The sequence below is a fragment of the Phodopus roborovskii genome, unplaced genomic scaffold (assembly GCF_943737965.1).
Source record: "Phodopus roborovskii unplaced genomic scaffold, PHOROB, whole genome shotgun sequence".
In the NCBI taxonomy this organism is placed as follows: domain Eukaryota; kingdom Metazoa; phylum Chordata; class Mammalia; order Rodentia; family Cricetidae; genus Phodopus; species Phodopus roborovskii.
This window is the reverse complement of record NW_026126448.1, coordinates 14,615,595-14,634,047: the sequence shown is the minus strand read 5'-3', so window position 1 is coordinate 14,634,047 and position 18,453 is coordinate 14,615,595. Positions and strand designations below refer to the sequence as shown.

General features: G+C 37.3%; 1 protein-coding gene across 1 annotated transcript in view; it reads left to right on the top strand.

The window, feature by feature from the left end:
* Window positions 1–18,453, top strand: part of Ago3 (argonaute RISC catalytic component 3) — an 82,621-nt gene that overhangs the window by 4,476 nt on the left and 59,692 nt on the right. The window contains exons 2-3 of the mRNA XM_051188802.1: window positions 2,801–2,972; window positions 16,312–16,432. Coding sequence (XP_051044759.1) covers window positions 2,801–2,972; window positions 16,312–16,432 — 293 coding nt within the window. The remainder of the gene's footprint in view (window positions 1–2,800; window positions 2,973–16,311; window positions 16,433–18,453) is intronic.

The window sequence follows — 18,453 nt, the reverse complement described above, 5'->3', positions numbered from 1 at the left end:
GATGGAGGCAGGCTCTCTGAGATTATTACAGCCTAGTCTGCACAGTAAGTTTTAGGTCAGCCAGGACTATGTAATGAGACCCTGTCTCAAAACTTTAACGACTTCAAAGAACAGGTGAAAATAACGCAAAACAAATTTAACCTTAAAATGTGGTTTTATAAACATAATGAAGATATTTAAAAGCAACCACAAGTCTGTCATTATGATACAACCAACCTTTATTTAAAAATCAAATTAGAAACTAGTCAACTATAACAAAGCTGCTGTGAAAAGCAGCTAAAATGAATAAAAAGATAAGTATACGCTATTTTCTTTTATTTTGGGCAAATTTTCTTCAATAGTTGGTATTAATATACACTAGCTATGTTTTTCACTGGGAGCACTGCATTTGTTTGGTTCTGTAGGCCAGGCCCAACTGTATGCAGAGAGACCTGGGGCCCTGTAAAGGGAATAAATAGTGCCTGTAAGAGTTTGCTCCTGTATATAGAAAAAGCCTAACTCACAGGAAATTCTTTCCACGTTGTCTTTAGTTGTTGGATTCTCGTTAAAAATGATTTTACTTTATAGATCTCTAGTTTCATTTGGTTTCTAAATTCTTGAAATACTCAACCTGAAAGACATACTGAAAATCAGTGTTTTTGCTAATCTAACGACACATACTTTTACAGCACTTAAGCCTTAAAAGGTAGTTTGTTTTAAATAGTTAATATATAAGAGGAAAAAAGGCCAAAGTGATAGTTCTGTTTTCAGGAAAGTAAAACTAAAAAGACAATTTATTTGCAGCTGACTCCTTTCCTAGACCTGTTTAGTGTAAGAGTGTCAGGATGAACAGCACTTACCAGTTGTCTGGGATATTCATAGACCCTCATTATTGGCTCATTAACAGAACAGATGTGAGAAAGAATATTGTGTGTTTTCCAACCATAATGATTATGCTGTTAGGACACATGAACAGTCTTTTTGTATTTGGAGTTTCTGTGGTTTTCTGCATTATCTATGTTAATATTAATGACTTTCTTTGGCTACCCAATGCTAAAAAAAAAAAAAAAGGACTATTGAGTCATACAGTTCACACACAATTAATGCTTTCTCTTATATTGTAAATGTGGAGTTTTGTAGTGTGATTAATTAAGCAACTGTTAAAATGAATGAAAAGATAAATAGGTGCTGCTTCCTTTTATTTTGGGGCATGGTTTGCTAAAAAGTTGGTATTGATATGTAATAGTTTATTTTTACATATAATATATTTGTTTATATTTATGTTGATTTTGTGATTTGGTTCACACTTTTGTCTGGGATATCAGTTTAATGAAATAATCTGGAAGTATTGATTTTATACCAGGCATTTATTTTACTCATTTCATAATCATCAAATTTTTGGGAAATCAGAAGGCATTTATAGAATATAAACATGAATGAGATATTTTTATATTTTTCTAATTTTTAGAAGAAAAAATGCAAGAATACTTCACAATAAATGTATATGCTATTTTTGTTTTATTTAATACTATTTTTGATACTCTATTCTAGTTGATTTCTAAACCTTCTAACAGCTTAATTTATACATAATATTTATTTGAATTTTAAAAAGTTAATGAATAGATTGAGAAATGAGCTACTTAATGTTTGTTCTTAATTTTTTTCAAGGGAGGAAACTCCTTAAAAGATTCTTCCCTACATTAACATGTAAAGCAGTTAACCCTTAAAAGGTTTAATATCATATAAGGATTATAGGGTGTAAGGAATATGTCTATAACTGCTGTTTTGACAAGTTTATGAATAAATAAATTTGGAATTAGCAAATAGAGCATACTAGAAGTTCCATACTAATGTTTACTAGTTAGTCATATGAGCTCAAAGGTGTAAAATCACAGGCACTGCAGGATGTTAAATTTGGTGAACTTAATTCATTTACTTTTCCGAAACAAAGACATGTTTTTTTGACTATAGATTAGTAATTACATACTGATTGTTTTTAAAAGTATGAATGAATGTGAAAATAATATTGTATAATAATATTATCCTAACCTCCACATAAAACTATTAGTCCAAGTGGTGGTGAATGCTTGTAATTAACACATAAGTGGCGAAGGCCGGGGGGATCTCCAATTCAAAGCGAGTATAGAGACTTACCTTTAAAAAGAGTCTGCCTGTCTGTCTAGCATATTATTTTTTAAACTGCCTTTCCTACTAAAACATGTATCACTAATATTCCCACCACATCATTATTTACATCTTTGTGTCAGTAATGATAACTTTTACGGGTATATATCTTAATTTTTTTCATTATGTTAATCAGTCAATCAGTCTTATAGGTAGTAGTTTAGATTTTTTTACAGTTCACTGACTTCCACATGCTTGTCCTCACACACTATATAAATTAGCATGTGCTAAATAAATACATATAATAAATTTAAACTGTCAGTTGATTTTTCAAGTGATTAATTTTTTAATCATTTTATTATCTAATCATTATTATTATAGATCTATTTCCTTTTTCTGTCATTTTTTTTTTTTGAAAAAATTCTTGTGTAAATCAAGCTAGTTAGCGTAACTGTATACTCCAAGCTGACCTTGAACTCCTGATCCTTCTGTTTGGATGACTGTTCTTCTGTCTATCTCTTCCAGAGCACAGTGATTTGTTTTAATAAGAATAAAATAGATGAAAGAAATGCTAAGAACAATGTCACCTTTCAGAACTAAGTTTTAACATTTATCAGCTGTACCTAGAGTTCTAATCTATTCTATTTGACAAGAGATGGCTTTTAACTGTATGACACTTTTTTTCTCCTCTTTACAGGACCCATTGGGGCCCAGCCCCTACTCATAGTGCCCAGAAGACCTGGATATGGCACTATGGGCAAACCCATTAAACTGCTGGCTAACTGTTTTCAAGTTGAAATCCCAAAGATTGATGTCTACCTCTATGAGGTCGATATTAAACCAGACAAGTGTCCTAGGAGAGTGAACAGGTAAAAATCATGAAGCCTAGCTGCCATTTGCTGTTTGTATTTGCCTTAGTAAATTATATATGTCTCTCATATATTTGAATAACAATGATAATATGTAACACTTTGACCAGGAATATATGGTAATTTGTTTTTGAAATATGTACTTTAGCCATGGATAATAACAGAAGTCTTCAAACTTCCTTCAGATTATGCCATTATATGTGAGCTTACTTACATGTTATTCATGTTGTAATAGAAAAGGTCCAAGTCATGGTCACATGTTTGAAATCTGCCCAAGTATGCTGAGCATGTCTTTTGTGTTGCTGTAATTTATGTTTGTGTTCTTTCCCCTTCCCCACTTAATCTTACCATTTTCCTAATGCTCGCTTTAAAATGATGGTACACTCCCACATTTTTAACTAAAAATTAATAGATAAATGAAAAGTAAAAGAAGTTTGTAATTTAATAGTGGTAACAAGACATGTAAGAAATATGAATGTTGGAACAATTTTTTCTTGGACTTACCATTCTAGTTACTAATATTTCTGTTATAACTAAAAGTAAATGAGCAGTGAGCATTTTATGTTGAGACAATAACCAAGTGAATGTTGTGATTAAGGTATACTGCAGAGCTCTTCTGAGGGCAGGAAAAGTTTTGGAATATACTGTTGGAAATAACCTCTTAAGGTTATTTAACAGTTCAGTTAACCCAGTATAGATGAAATCCAGGAAGGTAGAATGACTTAAAAACATACTTTAACAGAAAAGGTGAAATTAGAACTTCAGAAGATTCACTTGGAAGAAAAAGAATTTAGTTGATATAAAATAATTAGACCCATGCCGGGTGGTGATGGTAGTAGCGGCAGTACACGACTTTAATCCCAATCCCAGCACTTTGGGAGGCAGAGGTAGGTGGATTTCTGTGAGTTCAAGGCTAGCCTGGTCTACAAAGCTACACAGAGAAACCATCTCTTGAAAAAGCAAAATAATAATAATAATAATAATAATAATAATAATTATTAGACCCTTTCTGTCCAGCCATTCAAACTGTGTATGTGCTTATGCCATAGCTGGGCATAGTGGCACACACCTTTAATCCCAGCATTTAGGAGGAAGAGGCAGTCAGATAGGCCAGCTGGTCAACAAAGAGAGTTCTAGAACATTCAGAGCTATGTAGAGAGACCCTGTCTGAAACAAAACAAAAAACAAAACCTGTTATAAAAGAAAATGCAATAGTAGTAAGAAATGAATGCAATAGTAAGAAAATAAACACATGTTGTGGGGAATATTGGTTAACCTTCCCAATCATCTTGACTAGATTTGGAGACACTTTATGCATAATACAAATTTACTTATATAGGTTTAACTGAAGGTGAAAGACCCACCCTGAATGTGGGTGGTACCCCCAACAACTCTGGTTCCAAACTGAATGAAAAAGAAAATGTGAGGAAGCCAGCTGAGCAGTAATGTTATTTATTTTCGTGGTTTTCCTGACTATGGACATAGTGTGATCAGCTGCTTCATGTTCCTGCCACCAAGACTTGTGTGCTCTGATGGACTGCAACTTTTAATCTGTGAACTGAGACAAACCCTTCTTAAATTACTTTTGTCAGATATTTGTCACAACTGCAAGAAAAATAATTCAGAAAACTAGTAATAAGAGTAGGTTTGTTGCTGTGATAAACATAATTGCGGGGAGAGGAGGGAGATGGTGCAGTAGGTAAAGGTGCCTGCCACCAGGCTTGATTGCTGATGACTCAAGTTTGAGCCCTGGAACTCACATGCTTTCCTCTGACCTCCATTGTGCACTGTGGCATGCAAAAGTAATAAAAAAAATAATGTAATTTAAAAGTTAAAAAAACAAACAAACCCAAGCATGTGCTTTTGGGCCTTTGGAATTGGTTTATAGGAAGAATGAAGCCCCTAAGTCTCAGACGCTGGGCATGCAGTGCAGGGTTTGTTGTTTGGCCTACTGGGTTTTGGTCTTGCTGTAGTCATCCCATTCTTCTCTTTTGGACTGAGAATGGGAATTCATAGTGTACACTGTATATTGGAAGGTTTTGGCCAGACAAGCTCTAGAATACCGTTAGCAGAACTTAAGAGCCATGCTGAAGGGACTTTGGGGGACCGAAATGCAGATAGCAGAGACCTAGTTATAAGGTTCCTAGAAGCCACCCCCCCATTCAAAAATGGGCTATCTAGCTCATTTGTGTCATATTCTGGCCAAAAAAGAAAAAAGAAAAGAAAAGAAAAGAAAAGAAAAAAGAAAAAGAAAATCAGCATTCTGCCTATGTTCTGAAATTTTGAGTGATAATAAATTAAAAAGGAATGGACTAATGAACTATATTGTTTGATAGAGGGAATTTCAAGGCAAGTAACATCCAGGCTGTGACATAATTACCACTCACTGCTCATAGGCAGTTCTACAGAGAGAGAACAGAAAGATACTTAAAATGTGTAGCTTGGTGAAGAAAGGAATATGAGCAAGTTTAGATATACATGCAAGGAGGATGTATGAAGATCAGCTGACATTATTAAAGGAAGTAATGGCATTAAAGAGAAATCTCAGGGCCTGGCAGTGGTGGCAGAGGCAGATATCAGAGTTTGAGACCAGCCTGGTCTACAAAGTGAGTTCCAGGACAGCCAAGGCTACTCAGAGAACCCTGTCTGAAGAAAAAAACAAAACAAACAAACAAACAAAAAAAAAACCACCACCACCAAAACAACAACAACAAAAACAATGAGATAGAGAGAGAGATCTCAGACTGGCATTGCACTGCATGTCTTTAACAGCTTCGGAGGTAGAGGCAAGAGGATCTCCTCAAGTCTAAAGGCCACTCTGGTCTACAGAGCAAGTTCTAAGGCAGCCAGGGCCATATAATGAGGCCTTGTCTCTAAATAAATATCTCTCTCTGTCCTGGGACAAGAGGAAGTTGCCAGGAGTTGAGAAACTAGTCCATCGAAGAGTCCAGCATCTAAAAACAGTTCGTTTGAAAGGAGAGAGCTTTAACTGAGGGTACACTGAGAATGCCCACCCCACCCCTGCCCATCAACACCTAGGGCAAGTTGGGCAAAGTGGCCCTGAGGTCACTGAGAGCAGGAGAGCTCTTCCTCCCTCCCTCTCCCTTCCCCTCCCCTCCCCCCATCCCCACTCCCACTCGGGAGAGCAGGCTGTGCACCTCAGCTGAACAATACAATAAAGCCAGCCCTGTTGGCTTGTCTGTCATGTGGCAGTGTGGATAGGGGAGAGATGCCCCCAGGCTTAAATCTAATTCATCTTGTCAATAAAAAACAGGAGTCAGATGTGGGGTAAAAACCTGGAAGATCAGAGAACAGGAAGCAGCCATCAGTCCTACCTCTCTCCTTCCTCTGTTTGAGAGTCCACGACCTTTCCTCTGCCCCACCTTATCACTTCCTGTCTCCTCTCTATAGAGACCTCCAGATCTCTGTGGTTAACTAGTGGCTAGATCTGCCCTCTGATCCCAAGCAAGTTTTATTTGCCAGAACACAAACAGAATATCACACAACATCCCTTTTATCCCTTGCCTCTTACTGCCTGCAACACACAAGAGCTGACCCTCCCTCTTACCAGCTATAGCACCCAGGAAAGTGGGCCCTGCTCCTCACCTAGGCAACATAGCAGAACAGGCTCTGTTGTCAGAAGTGTGGGTGACCCAGCCCTGATTGTTGTGTGGAAGGGTGCTGTTCCCATTACTCATCTGACATTCAGCATGGGTGGAGGAGAGATGTCCTTTCTACCCCCCCCCACCTCACCCCAACACATGGATGCTTGGGACAGATGGAGGAGCTGACCCCTGGGGTCATGGGAGCAGATAGGTCGTCTCTGCTCCTCTCCAACTGCAGCGCTGGGGACAGTGAATGGCCCCTGTACCTTGCCTGGATAACATAGTGGAGCTGGCCCTGGTGTATGTGTGGGAGAGCCGCCCTGAGGGAGAACTGACTCTGTCCCTTGCTCATTGCTACAAGGGATGAATTAGCCAGGGCAGAGCTGGAGAGCTCACCCAGGTGGTGAGGACAGGGGAGAGCTGGAACTACCCAGGGCTAGAACCAGAGTTATGACTTGGACCTCAATGTCCATCCCATCCATTTATCTGCCAGAGCACATGAAGATGCCTGACCTGCAGAGCCAAATATCCAAGAAGAGTCCCGGTGAGGGCTCAGCATCGATAGTGTAGTAGAAACCAAAGACCTAGAACCAAACCAGCGACTCTTACAAGTAAAGATATGTGGACAAAGGGGTTTACTGCATGACTCACTGTGTCATACTGCAGGTTCCATGACAATAGTTTTAATTTTTACCTTTTAAATTTTGTTTTATTTGGAGTGGGAGGTTGCAGGGCCAGAGAGTAGACGCCAAAGGACAGGGAAATGAATGGGATTAGATGCATGATGTGAAAGACACGCAGAAAGTTTTTTTTTGTTTTGTTTTTTAAAAAAAGTCAACAACTGCCCATGAAAGTGTTTCCTTGGGTTCAGCTGCCAGGGTGCACAGAAGCCACTGCATCTGTGATAGAAGAATACCAAACTACATCTTGATCTGTTAGTACAACTTGGTGGAAAAATTCAAGGAGTGCATGGGTCTGAAAGTTTGTACTAAGTTTCCAGAAAGCAACTGAGGTTTCCCAGTATAGGGACAGTGCCTGAGGCCCTGAGAGGCCACTGAATGAAGCTGTGAAAGTAAAGTCTAAGTTTTAATGGAGACCCCTGATGTTAAGAATGCCAGGACCTTGAGAAGTACATCTAGAAACACTGCAGGCATAGGATAGAGTCAGCCCAAGGGGGGCTCCATGAGCTACAGGCTGTGGAATGGGACAGGCGGGGCTATCCATGACCATTGGAGCTCAATTTAAGTTACTGTGAGGTACAGATGATAGGCATGGAACCATAGGGTTTGGCTTTTCCTGCTGGGTTGCAGTTTTTGACCTGGTCTTTACTTACTATCCTCCAATTCCTGTCTTTTATTGTTTACTTTGTAATATTATTTGTTGGGGATACAGGACTTGGGTTTTTATTTTGCAATAGCTCACCAATAAGAGATCGCCTTGAGTCTTAGAAGACACTCAGACTGGGATGTTTTGAAAGTGTTAGAACTGTCCAGATTTCAGGGGAAGTCCTCCTCTAGATTAACTAAATGCATTTTGCACCATAAGATGCCATGAGCTTTGAGGACTAGGGGTAGAATATTATGGGTAAAAATAATAGGTTTCACCTGGTGGTGGTGGTGGTGCACACCTTTAATCCCAGCACTCAGGAGGCAGAGGCAGGCGGACCTCAGTGAGATAGAGGCCAGCTTGTTCTACAGAGCAAGTTTTAGGACAGCTAAGATTACACAGAGAAACTCTGTCTCAAAAAAACCAAAATAATAATAATATTTTAGAATCATGAATAATGTTTCACAATCATGTTGACAATGGGTGGACCTGAGGTGGTTAGTCTTTGTTGCCAGTTGACTGGTATGTGCCTGTGATCCCAGCACTTAGGAGACTGAAGTGGGAAGATAACCATGAGTTCAGAGGCCAGCCTTAGCTAAATAATGAGTTTGAAGTTAACCTGATCTACATATAACAAGTTCCAGGCCATTCTGGACTGTATAAGGAGATCTTGCTTCAAGGGTAGGGATAATAGGAACTAAAAATACCTTTTAAAACCTCCCACCCCTTTTGAGACAGTGTCTTTCTCAGTAGTCTAGGCTTTTCTCCATCTTTCAGTGATCCTCCTGCCTCACTCTTCCAAGTGCAGGGAGTGCAGGTGTGGACACCATACCTCGTTTTTCAGTTCCTTCTGAACATTACCAAAAATAGTTAGGGGTCTAAGCGCAGCAGTTCTGCCTAACTTTTTCAGAACGGATAAAGCTACATCAAATTATTTCCTATTAATGTAAAGATTGTGTTGCTACCTTCTGTAATGTCAAAGTGATCCTCCTTTAAGTGACTGGAGTTTTCCAATACTTTATGAGTATTGTGCTACATAAACAGATTATTTAGCACTAAGGCATTAATCATAATACTGGAATAGGTATCGTATCCAAACGAGTTTCCCCTGTAGTCGGAGGAGTTTTCTTGGAGAAATACCCAGGAAATGCTGAGTCATTCTGTGAGTCAGCTTCTCTGCAGACTTACTCTAGACTAATTTTCTGCTTTTGCGTGTATGTGTTGTTGGTCTTGTCTCCGTTCTTCTTGTTGTTGCTTTGATTAAAAATGACTACTTTGTGGCTCAGCAGTTAAGAGCACTGGCTACTTTTGGTGGCTCACAACCATCTGTGACTCCAGTCCCAGGGGAGCTAACATTCTCTTCTGGCTTCTGTGGGTACCAGGCACATACATAGTGCATAGACATACAGGCAGGTAAACACTTACACACAGAAATAAAACTTTGTAAATATAAAAAAGGAAAGATAATGGGCATTTGGTAAGAAATCTGGTTTAATAAGTATATTCAAATTTGTATATACTTTTAAAAAGAGTGGTCACAATAACTAAAATCCATGTGTCTTAGAAATATGACCTCAGGTTTGTTTAGCTACATGTACAGATAACTTGAGTAGGCTGTTACAAATGTCTTCAAGTTATTTAAATGTTGAAATGAAATACTTGTTTATTAAATTATAATTTACAGTCTGTGCACCACAGCTTAATGGCATCAGAAGTCTTGGTACTAAGATGTAGGAAGAGATAGTTGAGGTAGGAGTTGGAAAGTAGGCTGTGGTCCTTTATAAGACTCAACATACTCATAAGTTCCAATTTTGAGAGTAATTTACAGATAAATCCTTCATTTTTAAACTATAGTTTGAAGTTATAGAAAGAGAAAAAAAAATATTAGTTTATGCAAGAATTGTCCCTTCCCCAGACTAAGTTTATTAGTGAAAGCCATTAACTTTTAGTTAAAGCCTAGCTCCATTTACTTAAATTTTCTTTAGAAAATTATTTTCTTAAACAATTTTTTTAAGTTAAAATGTTGGGCTTATTGGCCTGGATGTAGTGGCACACACCTTTAATCCTTGCACAGAGGTAGAGGAAGTCCCATCTCTGTGAGTTGCAGATAGTCTGGTCTATATAAAGAGTTCAGTACAGCCAGAGCTACACAGTAGGACCCCATCTTAAAAAAACAAAACAAAACAAACAAAAAAAGGCAAGATGAAAAAAGGCTTAATGAATAAAAGCACCCATTGCCAAACCTGGTGACCTGTGTTCTCAGTTTAATCCCTGAGACCCACATGGCCACAAAAAGGAACTGAGTCCTCCAAGTTATGCTCTGGCCTCCACATGCATGCCATGGTATGTGCATCTACATACATACATATATACATACATATATGAAATAAATAATGTAATTTATAATAATATGTATTTTATTTATGAAGTTTCACTTCTTATAAAGCTAAGAAATTGTTTTAACAATATACACAAATGTTTTGATAAAAATTCTACATTTGAACAAAAAAAGTCAAGAAACTATTTTGCCACCTTCCCTGCTTTATGTTATAATAGAAGATAGATATTTTATAACTAATGACTATAATATGTTGAAACGCAGTTATTAGTTCTCAGTTATAATTGCTAGAATTCATTCTTGGTATTAAGAATGTTTGGAAGGTAGGAGAGTCTGTAGTAATATTTTATGTATGATCTAACAAATAAAGCTTGCCTGAAGATCAGAGTGCAAAGGTAGCCACACTAGTTAGCCATAAAGGCCAGATGCCCCGGCCCTCGGGGTCAGCCGATGGGGACCCTGAGGGAGGGAGGGAGAACGACAAGAGATGCGAGGGACAGAGACAAGACAGTATTCTGATCAAGTCTCCTTTATTGAATATAACCACAGGGTTTAAGTAGTGGAGAAATGAGGGAATGGGCCAAAGGGAGGGTGTGAGGGAGGCAGAATGTCCTTCCAAGCAGAATGCAGCTGTTCTGCTATAAGTTGCTATACAATAAGTCTGCAGCTGGAACTCTTTTAGGGTCAGGCGGTGTCATATGCTTAACAGGAGAACAAATAGGAGAATGGAAAATCACCAGTATGTTAGTATCTAAGATAGTAGTAGGAAAGATGGCTGTTAAGATGCTAACTTTGCTCTGGGTTCCCCATAGCCAGTGGTAGCACACATGTGTGTGCTAGAAACTGAACCCTGTAAGAACAGCAATCACTTCTTAATCACTGAGCTATGAGGACATATACTTTTTTCTTTAATTATAACTTCCAAATATGAAAGTAAAACATGTAACATTTGGACATCTGTGTCTGGCTCATTTATCATGTGACTAGTTCCATCAAGTTTCCTCCAGCTGACAGGATTTTGTTTTCCTTGGTGGCTGGGATATATATATATACAAAGATTTTAAAAATCTCAAATGCTTCTAATTCTAAGCATTTCAGATAAAGGATATACAACTGTATTGAAGTAGTGTTTCTTAAAAAGCATCTCAAAAGTATGAAACCATAGGTGAAAAAAATGATTAATGTGGTAACGTAAAAGTATGGGTTTCAGTTAAACAGGTACACAGACAATGTTGAAACAGTTGTGGGCAAAGACTGTTATAGTGGCTAAGCCTGATTGTGAATTACTGTCTAAAATATAAATGGAACATCTTCAGTTCAACAAGGAGACTGTGGAACACCAATGTTTGCAAAGAAAATGAAAGTATTTGTAGAAGAGTGAACACACACAAACAGATATTCAAATTCCCTAGTAATAGAGACCTAAATTTAAAAGGTTTTATGTTATGCCCATTAGGCTAATAAATATTAGGAAGGGCCAGTGGTGCACGCCTTTGATCCCAGCACTCAGAAAGCAGAGGCAGGCAGAGCTCTGTGAGTTTGAGGGGAGTCTGGTCTACAAAAGGGAGTTCTAGGACAGCCAGGGTTACACAGAGAAACCCTGTCTCAAAAAAAACAAAACCAAAAAAAAAAAAAAAAAAAAAAAAAAAAAAAAGTAAAAGAAAAAGAAAAAAGAAAAGAAAGGAGAAGATATATTAGAAAGCACAATCTGACTGAGACGTAATGGAATGGAACGTCAAAGGGTGTGGAATATTATAACCATCTGGGAGAGCAATTTAGCAGTTCATTGTTTTGTTGATAAAATTCTCTGTGCCGACAGTTCTTTTTCTGGGTGCATAACCAGAGGTTAATTCTCATTGGCTCATGAGGATACATGTATGGAAATGGTGCATCATTGCAGCTGTATTTCTTTTATAGCTGGCAATTTGAGAAATAAAGTCTAATTGATGGGAGAATGGCTAAATAATGTAGAGTATGTTGTATCAGTCAGAAATGAACTAAGTGACTATTAAATTATTTACAACTGCTTTTCACAGACTTAGTCAGGGTTTTTATTGCTGTGAAAATACACATGACCATAGCAACTCTCATAAGAAAAGCATTTAATTGAGGGGTTTGCTTATCAGAGGTTCAGTCCATTATCATCATGATGATCATGGAGATATACAGACAGATGTGGTGTGTAGGTGGAATTGTCTTGTCCCACAGCCACTCTCAAACACTCCAAGGATTATATTAATTATAAATGCTCGGCCAATAGCTCAGGCTTGTTACTGACTAGCTCTTACAACTTAACCCATTTCTACTAATCTATGCCTTTTACCTCTAACCACTTTTGTGTGTCTGAATCAATCTCCATCTGCTGAGAAGGAGTCCTAACTCCACCCTTCCTCATCCCATTGTTCTCAATTTGGCTTTCCCACCTAACTTTATCCTGTTCAGCTTGTTTATTAAACCAATCATAGTGACGTATATTCATACAGTATACAGAAGGATTATTCCACAACATTTCTTCCTTTTTGTCTAATTATAAAGGAAGGTTTTAACTTTAACGTAGTAAAATTATATACAACAAAAACAGTTATCAAGTAAGAATTATAGTTACAATATCCAGTCTATTTGTATTTGGCAAAATTAGAGAAAATATTCTATTATCTAATCTTGGTGAATCTAAAGTTTTATATCTAATTTGCTTTTTATTATAACTAAGGAAAACTTTAACTATTTAGTCTTTAACACCATCAAAGACCTCAGACAGATAAAATGTTACCTAATAACAGGGACATTAGTAGTTTTACATTTTAAATTAACCCATATTTCTTATTTACACTCTGCCATGTGGTGGCTCTGTAGATGGAAGTTTCTGTCCAGCCTGGTGATGTGGCTCTTTAGTCACAAATAAACACACAGAGGCTTATATTAATTATAAACTGGCTGATTGCTAAGTCTTCTTGTTGGCTAGCTCTCTCTTAATTATTAGCCCATTTCCAAGTGGTCTTGGTTTACCAGAGAATGCCTAGGGGTCCTACCTTCCCTTAGCTACAAGGCATCAGTCTCCCCTCTGACTCACTCTCTGTGTTCCAGTTCCCAGAATTCTCCTTGTCTGGTAGCCCCGCCTATACTTCTTGCCTGGCTACATCCTGCCTGTCCATTGGCCGAAACAACTTTATTCATCAACCAATAAGAGAAATACATATTCATAGCATACAGTCCATCCCCCATCATGGTTCCCTCTATGCTTACTGGTGACCCTCTGACTCCACCCTTCTCCAGCATTTTCAGTTTGGCTTTAGCCTGTTTAGCTATTGTCCTTTATTAACCAATGAGAGTAATTCATATTCACAGTGCACAAAGGATTATTCCACAGCAGTGGTGCTGGAGTTGAGAGGGCTACATTTTGCAGGCAACAGGAAGTTAACTGGCACACTTCCTCCAACAATGCCACACCTCCTAATAATGCCAGTCCCTTTGGGGGCCATTTGCTTCCAAACCACCACATAGATGAAGCCTTTGAAAATAATTTTGAAAAATAACTATTTAAAAGAAACTGATCTTGCCACAGCAATGTGAATGGGTTTTTAAAAATCAAGTTTAGAAGGTAAAGTTAAGAACACATAAGAATACATGGTTTATCAAGCACATCAGAAGGAATAAACTTGGGAGAATGGGGACAGACTATGGAGATGGCAGGAAGTCAGTTGTGGGGGGGGGTTATGTGGCAAGAACTGACAAGAAAGATTAATTCTTTTTTTATTATTTATATTTATTTATTTATTTATTTATTTCCTTCCCTATACACCAGGCTGGCCTAGAACCACCTGCCTCTATCTCCCAGGTGCTAGGATTAAGGGTATGAGCCACCATGCCCAACCCTAACATACTAACATAGACTGTTGTACTTTAGGAATGGAAGTATTGTGTAGGAGTCTATTTAGCAGTACGTTGGATTGGAGAAGAAAAAAAAACTAAAGGCATTAAAAACAAAAAACTTAAGTAATTCAAGTTGTAGGACTAAGGTCTTACTCTAAGGTGGTGGTAATTCAGAGTGGAAAGTAAAGACTAGTTACTAATGCTACAGAGGTAGAATCAGCAAGTCGTGAGGGAAAGAGATCGGCCAGGTTTCACTCAAATTTGGGTATTGAGGAAGCCCAGAGGCACCATTAATTAAATAGAAGTGATAAGAAAATAAAACCAGATTTAACTCGAGTAAAGCTGTTGAATTCAGCTTTAGATGTTTTCCACTCTGTTTTAGAAGGTCACTGAAGCAGATCAACTGTCCACTGCTAGAAAATTTATTAAGGAAATAATACTGTGTGCTACATATCAAATCAAATCAGGATACTTTTATCTCTGAAGTATTTTGGCCCTTCCATATCAGTCCCCTCCACATTTTGAGGTTTCAAGTGGTTTGGGCTTCTAGGAGTTGGTAAGCTTAAAAGCAGTTGAGTTTTTTTTTTTTTTTAAGTAAACATATCTAACAAATAAGATCTTATGTCACTTATTTTATGGTATATAAAAAATGGACTTTATAAGAATGGCTACAAAAGGAAACTTTTACTGTGTAGCCCTGGCTGTCCTGGAACTCACTCTGTAACCAAGCTGGCCTTGAACTCCAAGAAGTCTGCTTCTGCCTCCTAACTGCTGGGATTAAAGATTGCTAGGACTGAAGGTGAGTGCCACCACTGCCTGGCTCACAAAAAGAAACTTTAAATAGAAATTTTTGAAATTTGAGGAACCCCAAATCAGATAGGTGAATCAAATCTTTGGTATCATATTACTTAAAGAAATGATACTGATTTAAAAGAGTTTCAGTAAAACACAAACTTTGAAAAGCAGGGTGGAAAATAGAGATTTTTTTTTTTCTGCTGTATAAGGTTTTCTGGAATCAAGTCAGTTTGGTTTCTTTTTTTTCTTTTTTCTTTTTCTTTTTTTTTTTTTTTTGTTCTGGAAAATGCTAATTTCCATCTCTCCCTTTCCTTCCCACTTCCCTGGGCTAGATTTTAATCTTTTGATTTTAATTTAATTCATACCAGTACTGTACACATGTACTCTCATTGTGATGTATTGAGAGTGTGTAAACAGTTCCTCTCTATACATAAATTGGCATGTATCCTTTTAATGTCTTTAAGACCTTTTCACTGTCTTTAAGAATTCGTGAGTAAAGCTAGACTGTGGTGGCACATGCTTTTAATTTTAGCATTCAGGAGGCAGAAGCAGGCAGATCCCTGTGAGTTTGAGGACAGTCTGGTCTACAGAATGAGTTCCAGAACAATCAAGGCTACACAGAGAAACTTTTTCAAAAAACAAAAGGGAAGGATGAAAGGAAAAAGAATTTGTGAGTAAAATAATGTATTGATTTGTAGGTATTTGGTATAATTCTCTGTAGTCTATAATTTTTTAATGTAAGCCCTTAATGCCTTTTAATCTTACTATATATTGGGATCACAATGTTTGCTGAGTGAAAAATAGAGTTTAGTTCGTTTTTTGTGGTACTGGGGAGGGTGGGGAAGTCTTGTGATCATAGGGCTTTGTGCATGTGAGGCACTGAGCTATATCCCCAGCTGGACATTTCAAAGCTCCTCACTGATTAGGTGATGTTAAAAGTGGGTAGGATAAGGAATATGGATGTGTTTGTTGCTCTCAGGAAACTCACTGCAGGAATGAAGAATATAATAATGATACAATATACTGATTTTTCTAAATAGGGATACAGACAAGATGTATTTTAGCACAGTGCAAAAAACATACTACTGTTTAAGAAAGAAAAATAAACAGGGAGTACTTAGAGAAGATGAAAGGATTTTGAATTAAATTCTAATCATATGTTTCTGGTCAACAGTATCCCAAAATGATTAATTTACTGGACTCATTCTTCTTTTTGTCTTTGGAAAATATGTGTCATCCTTTGCCAGCAGTCAGTCTTCTGCTATCTTCTGCTATCTTAAGCTATGGTTCTGAAAGCAAAATCTTATTTTGAGGTCATTGAACAGTGCCAGGAATTATTTCAGTAAAAGTTTTGCATTTCATCTGGCAGAGGATTATGTGACTGTGTGTTTTTTCCCTTCCTTAGAGAAGTTGTTGACTCAATGGTTCAGCATTTTAAAGTGACTATATTTGGAGACCGTAGACCAGTTTATGATGGGAAAAGAAGCCTTTACACAGCCAATCCACTTCCTGTGGCAACAACTGGGGTAAGTTTTGTTTCTTTATGGTAAAGCTATACTTGTGCTATATCTCCTCTTATTTATTGTTCTTAGATTTATTTATTCTTATGTGATGAGTGTTTTGCCTGCATGTCATCTGTGAATCATGTTATGCAGTGCAAGAAAAGGGAGTCATATCCCCTGTAATAGGAGTTATAGCTAGTCGTGTGCAACCATGTGGGTGCTGGGAACTAAACCTGGGTCCTCTGCCAGAACAAGTGCTCTTAACTGCTGAGTTATCTCCCTAGATCCATTTTATCCTTTATAGGATCTGATACCATTTTAAATTGTAATCCATATTAATGTGATCATTTTTCAACTTCTGTTGAAATAATTTCAGGCTTACAGAAAATCCTCAAGAACAATGCAGAAAAGTCATATACACTTTACTCAGATTCACCAATGTCCCTTAACATTTGCTGCACTGATTTTAGAATTTTTCTTACTCTCTTTTGCTCTTTCTTTCATGAAACACACATATATACTTTCTTTTTATTAACGCATTTACAGTTGGTTTGCATACATTATGCCCCCTTAATAATACTTTAATATACATTATTTTCTAAGAATAAAGATTAAAAACTATAGTATATTTACCATCTTAATTGAATTTAATATTGGTACAATACTTTTGTCTAATCAACAATCCATATTCTAGTTTTGCCCATTGTTTGAATTATGTTCTTTAGCATCTTCTCGTCCTCTGATAAAGAATCCAGTCCAGGATCATGCTAGTAGGCAGCACATGTCTTTAGTCTTTATTATGGAACAGTTGTCTAGTCTTTTTCTTTTCTTCTATGATGTAAACATGATTGGAGACCATAGGCAAGTTATTTTTAGACTGCTTCTGAGTTGTGTTTGTCATTTCCTTCCCCCGGTTATATTTTGTCTATATATAATTTGGCCAGAATATTGCAGAAGTGTTCCTCTGTTATTAGTGCAGTTGTACCCAGAGGTACATAATATATGTTTGTTCTATTAATGGTGATGGTAACTTCAACCACTTGGTTAAGTTGATTTTTGTCTGTTTTTCCTACCAAGATATTCTTTTTTCTCCTTGTAGTTAGTATCTTAAGGGGAAGTATTGTTTTTTTTCTTAAGTACAAATAATATTTTAATCATTTTAAAAGTACAATTCAGTACTGTCAAGCACCTGTACAGTGTTATATAGTCAGCAGCAGCATCCAGAACTATCTTTATCCTGTTAAGTTGAAACTCTGTACCCACTAAATACTCTTTATTTTTTTAATTAAATTTATTTCTTTCTTTATTTATACATCCGACTGCAGTTTCCTTCCCCTTTTCCTCCCATTCCCTCCCCTGCTCCCCCCATCCACTCCTCTGCATTAAGCACTCTTTATTGCCCTCACCCATTGAACCTTGGTAACCACTACTCTCCTTTTTGTGTCTTTGAATTTGACACTGATAGGTACCTCAAGTAAGTGGAATCATGAAGCATTTATTATTTTGTGGCTTGCCAATTTCACTCAGCAGCATGTCCTTAAATTACATCCATAGTGTAGCATATGTTAGAATTTCTTTCTTTTTCAAGGCTGAGTAATAAATCTATTACATGAATACAACACATTTTGTTTATCTATTTTTCTGTTGATAGACACCATTTAGATCTCATTGTATAACCCAGGCCTAACCTTTGACTCTTTGTGTAGTACAAGGATGGCATCTTTAATTCAAAACTCCCTGCCTTTGCTTTCTGAGGAGATGGGATTACGGGGCTATACAACCAGGCCCAGGTTCATTGTGGCTTGGATTTCCTCCAAGTTAGTGATATTAAACTTATTTTCATGTATTCATTTGGTCATTTTTATGTTCATCAAGACGTCCATTCAAACCGGTGCACTCGGGAGGCAGAGATAGGCAGATCTTTGTGAGTTTGAGGCCAGCCTGGTCTACAGAGTGAGTTTCAGGGTGGCCAACGCTACACAGAGAAACCCTGTTTTTAAGTTTTAAAAACTTAAAAAAAAAGAAAAAGTCCATTCAAGCATTTT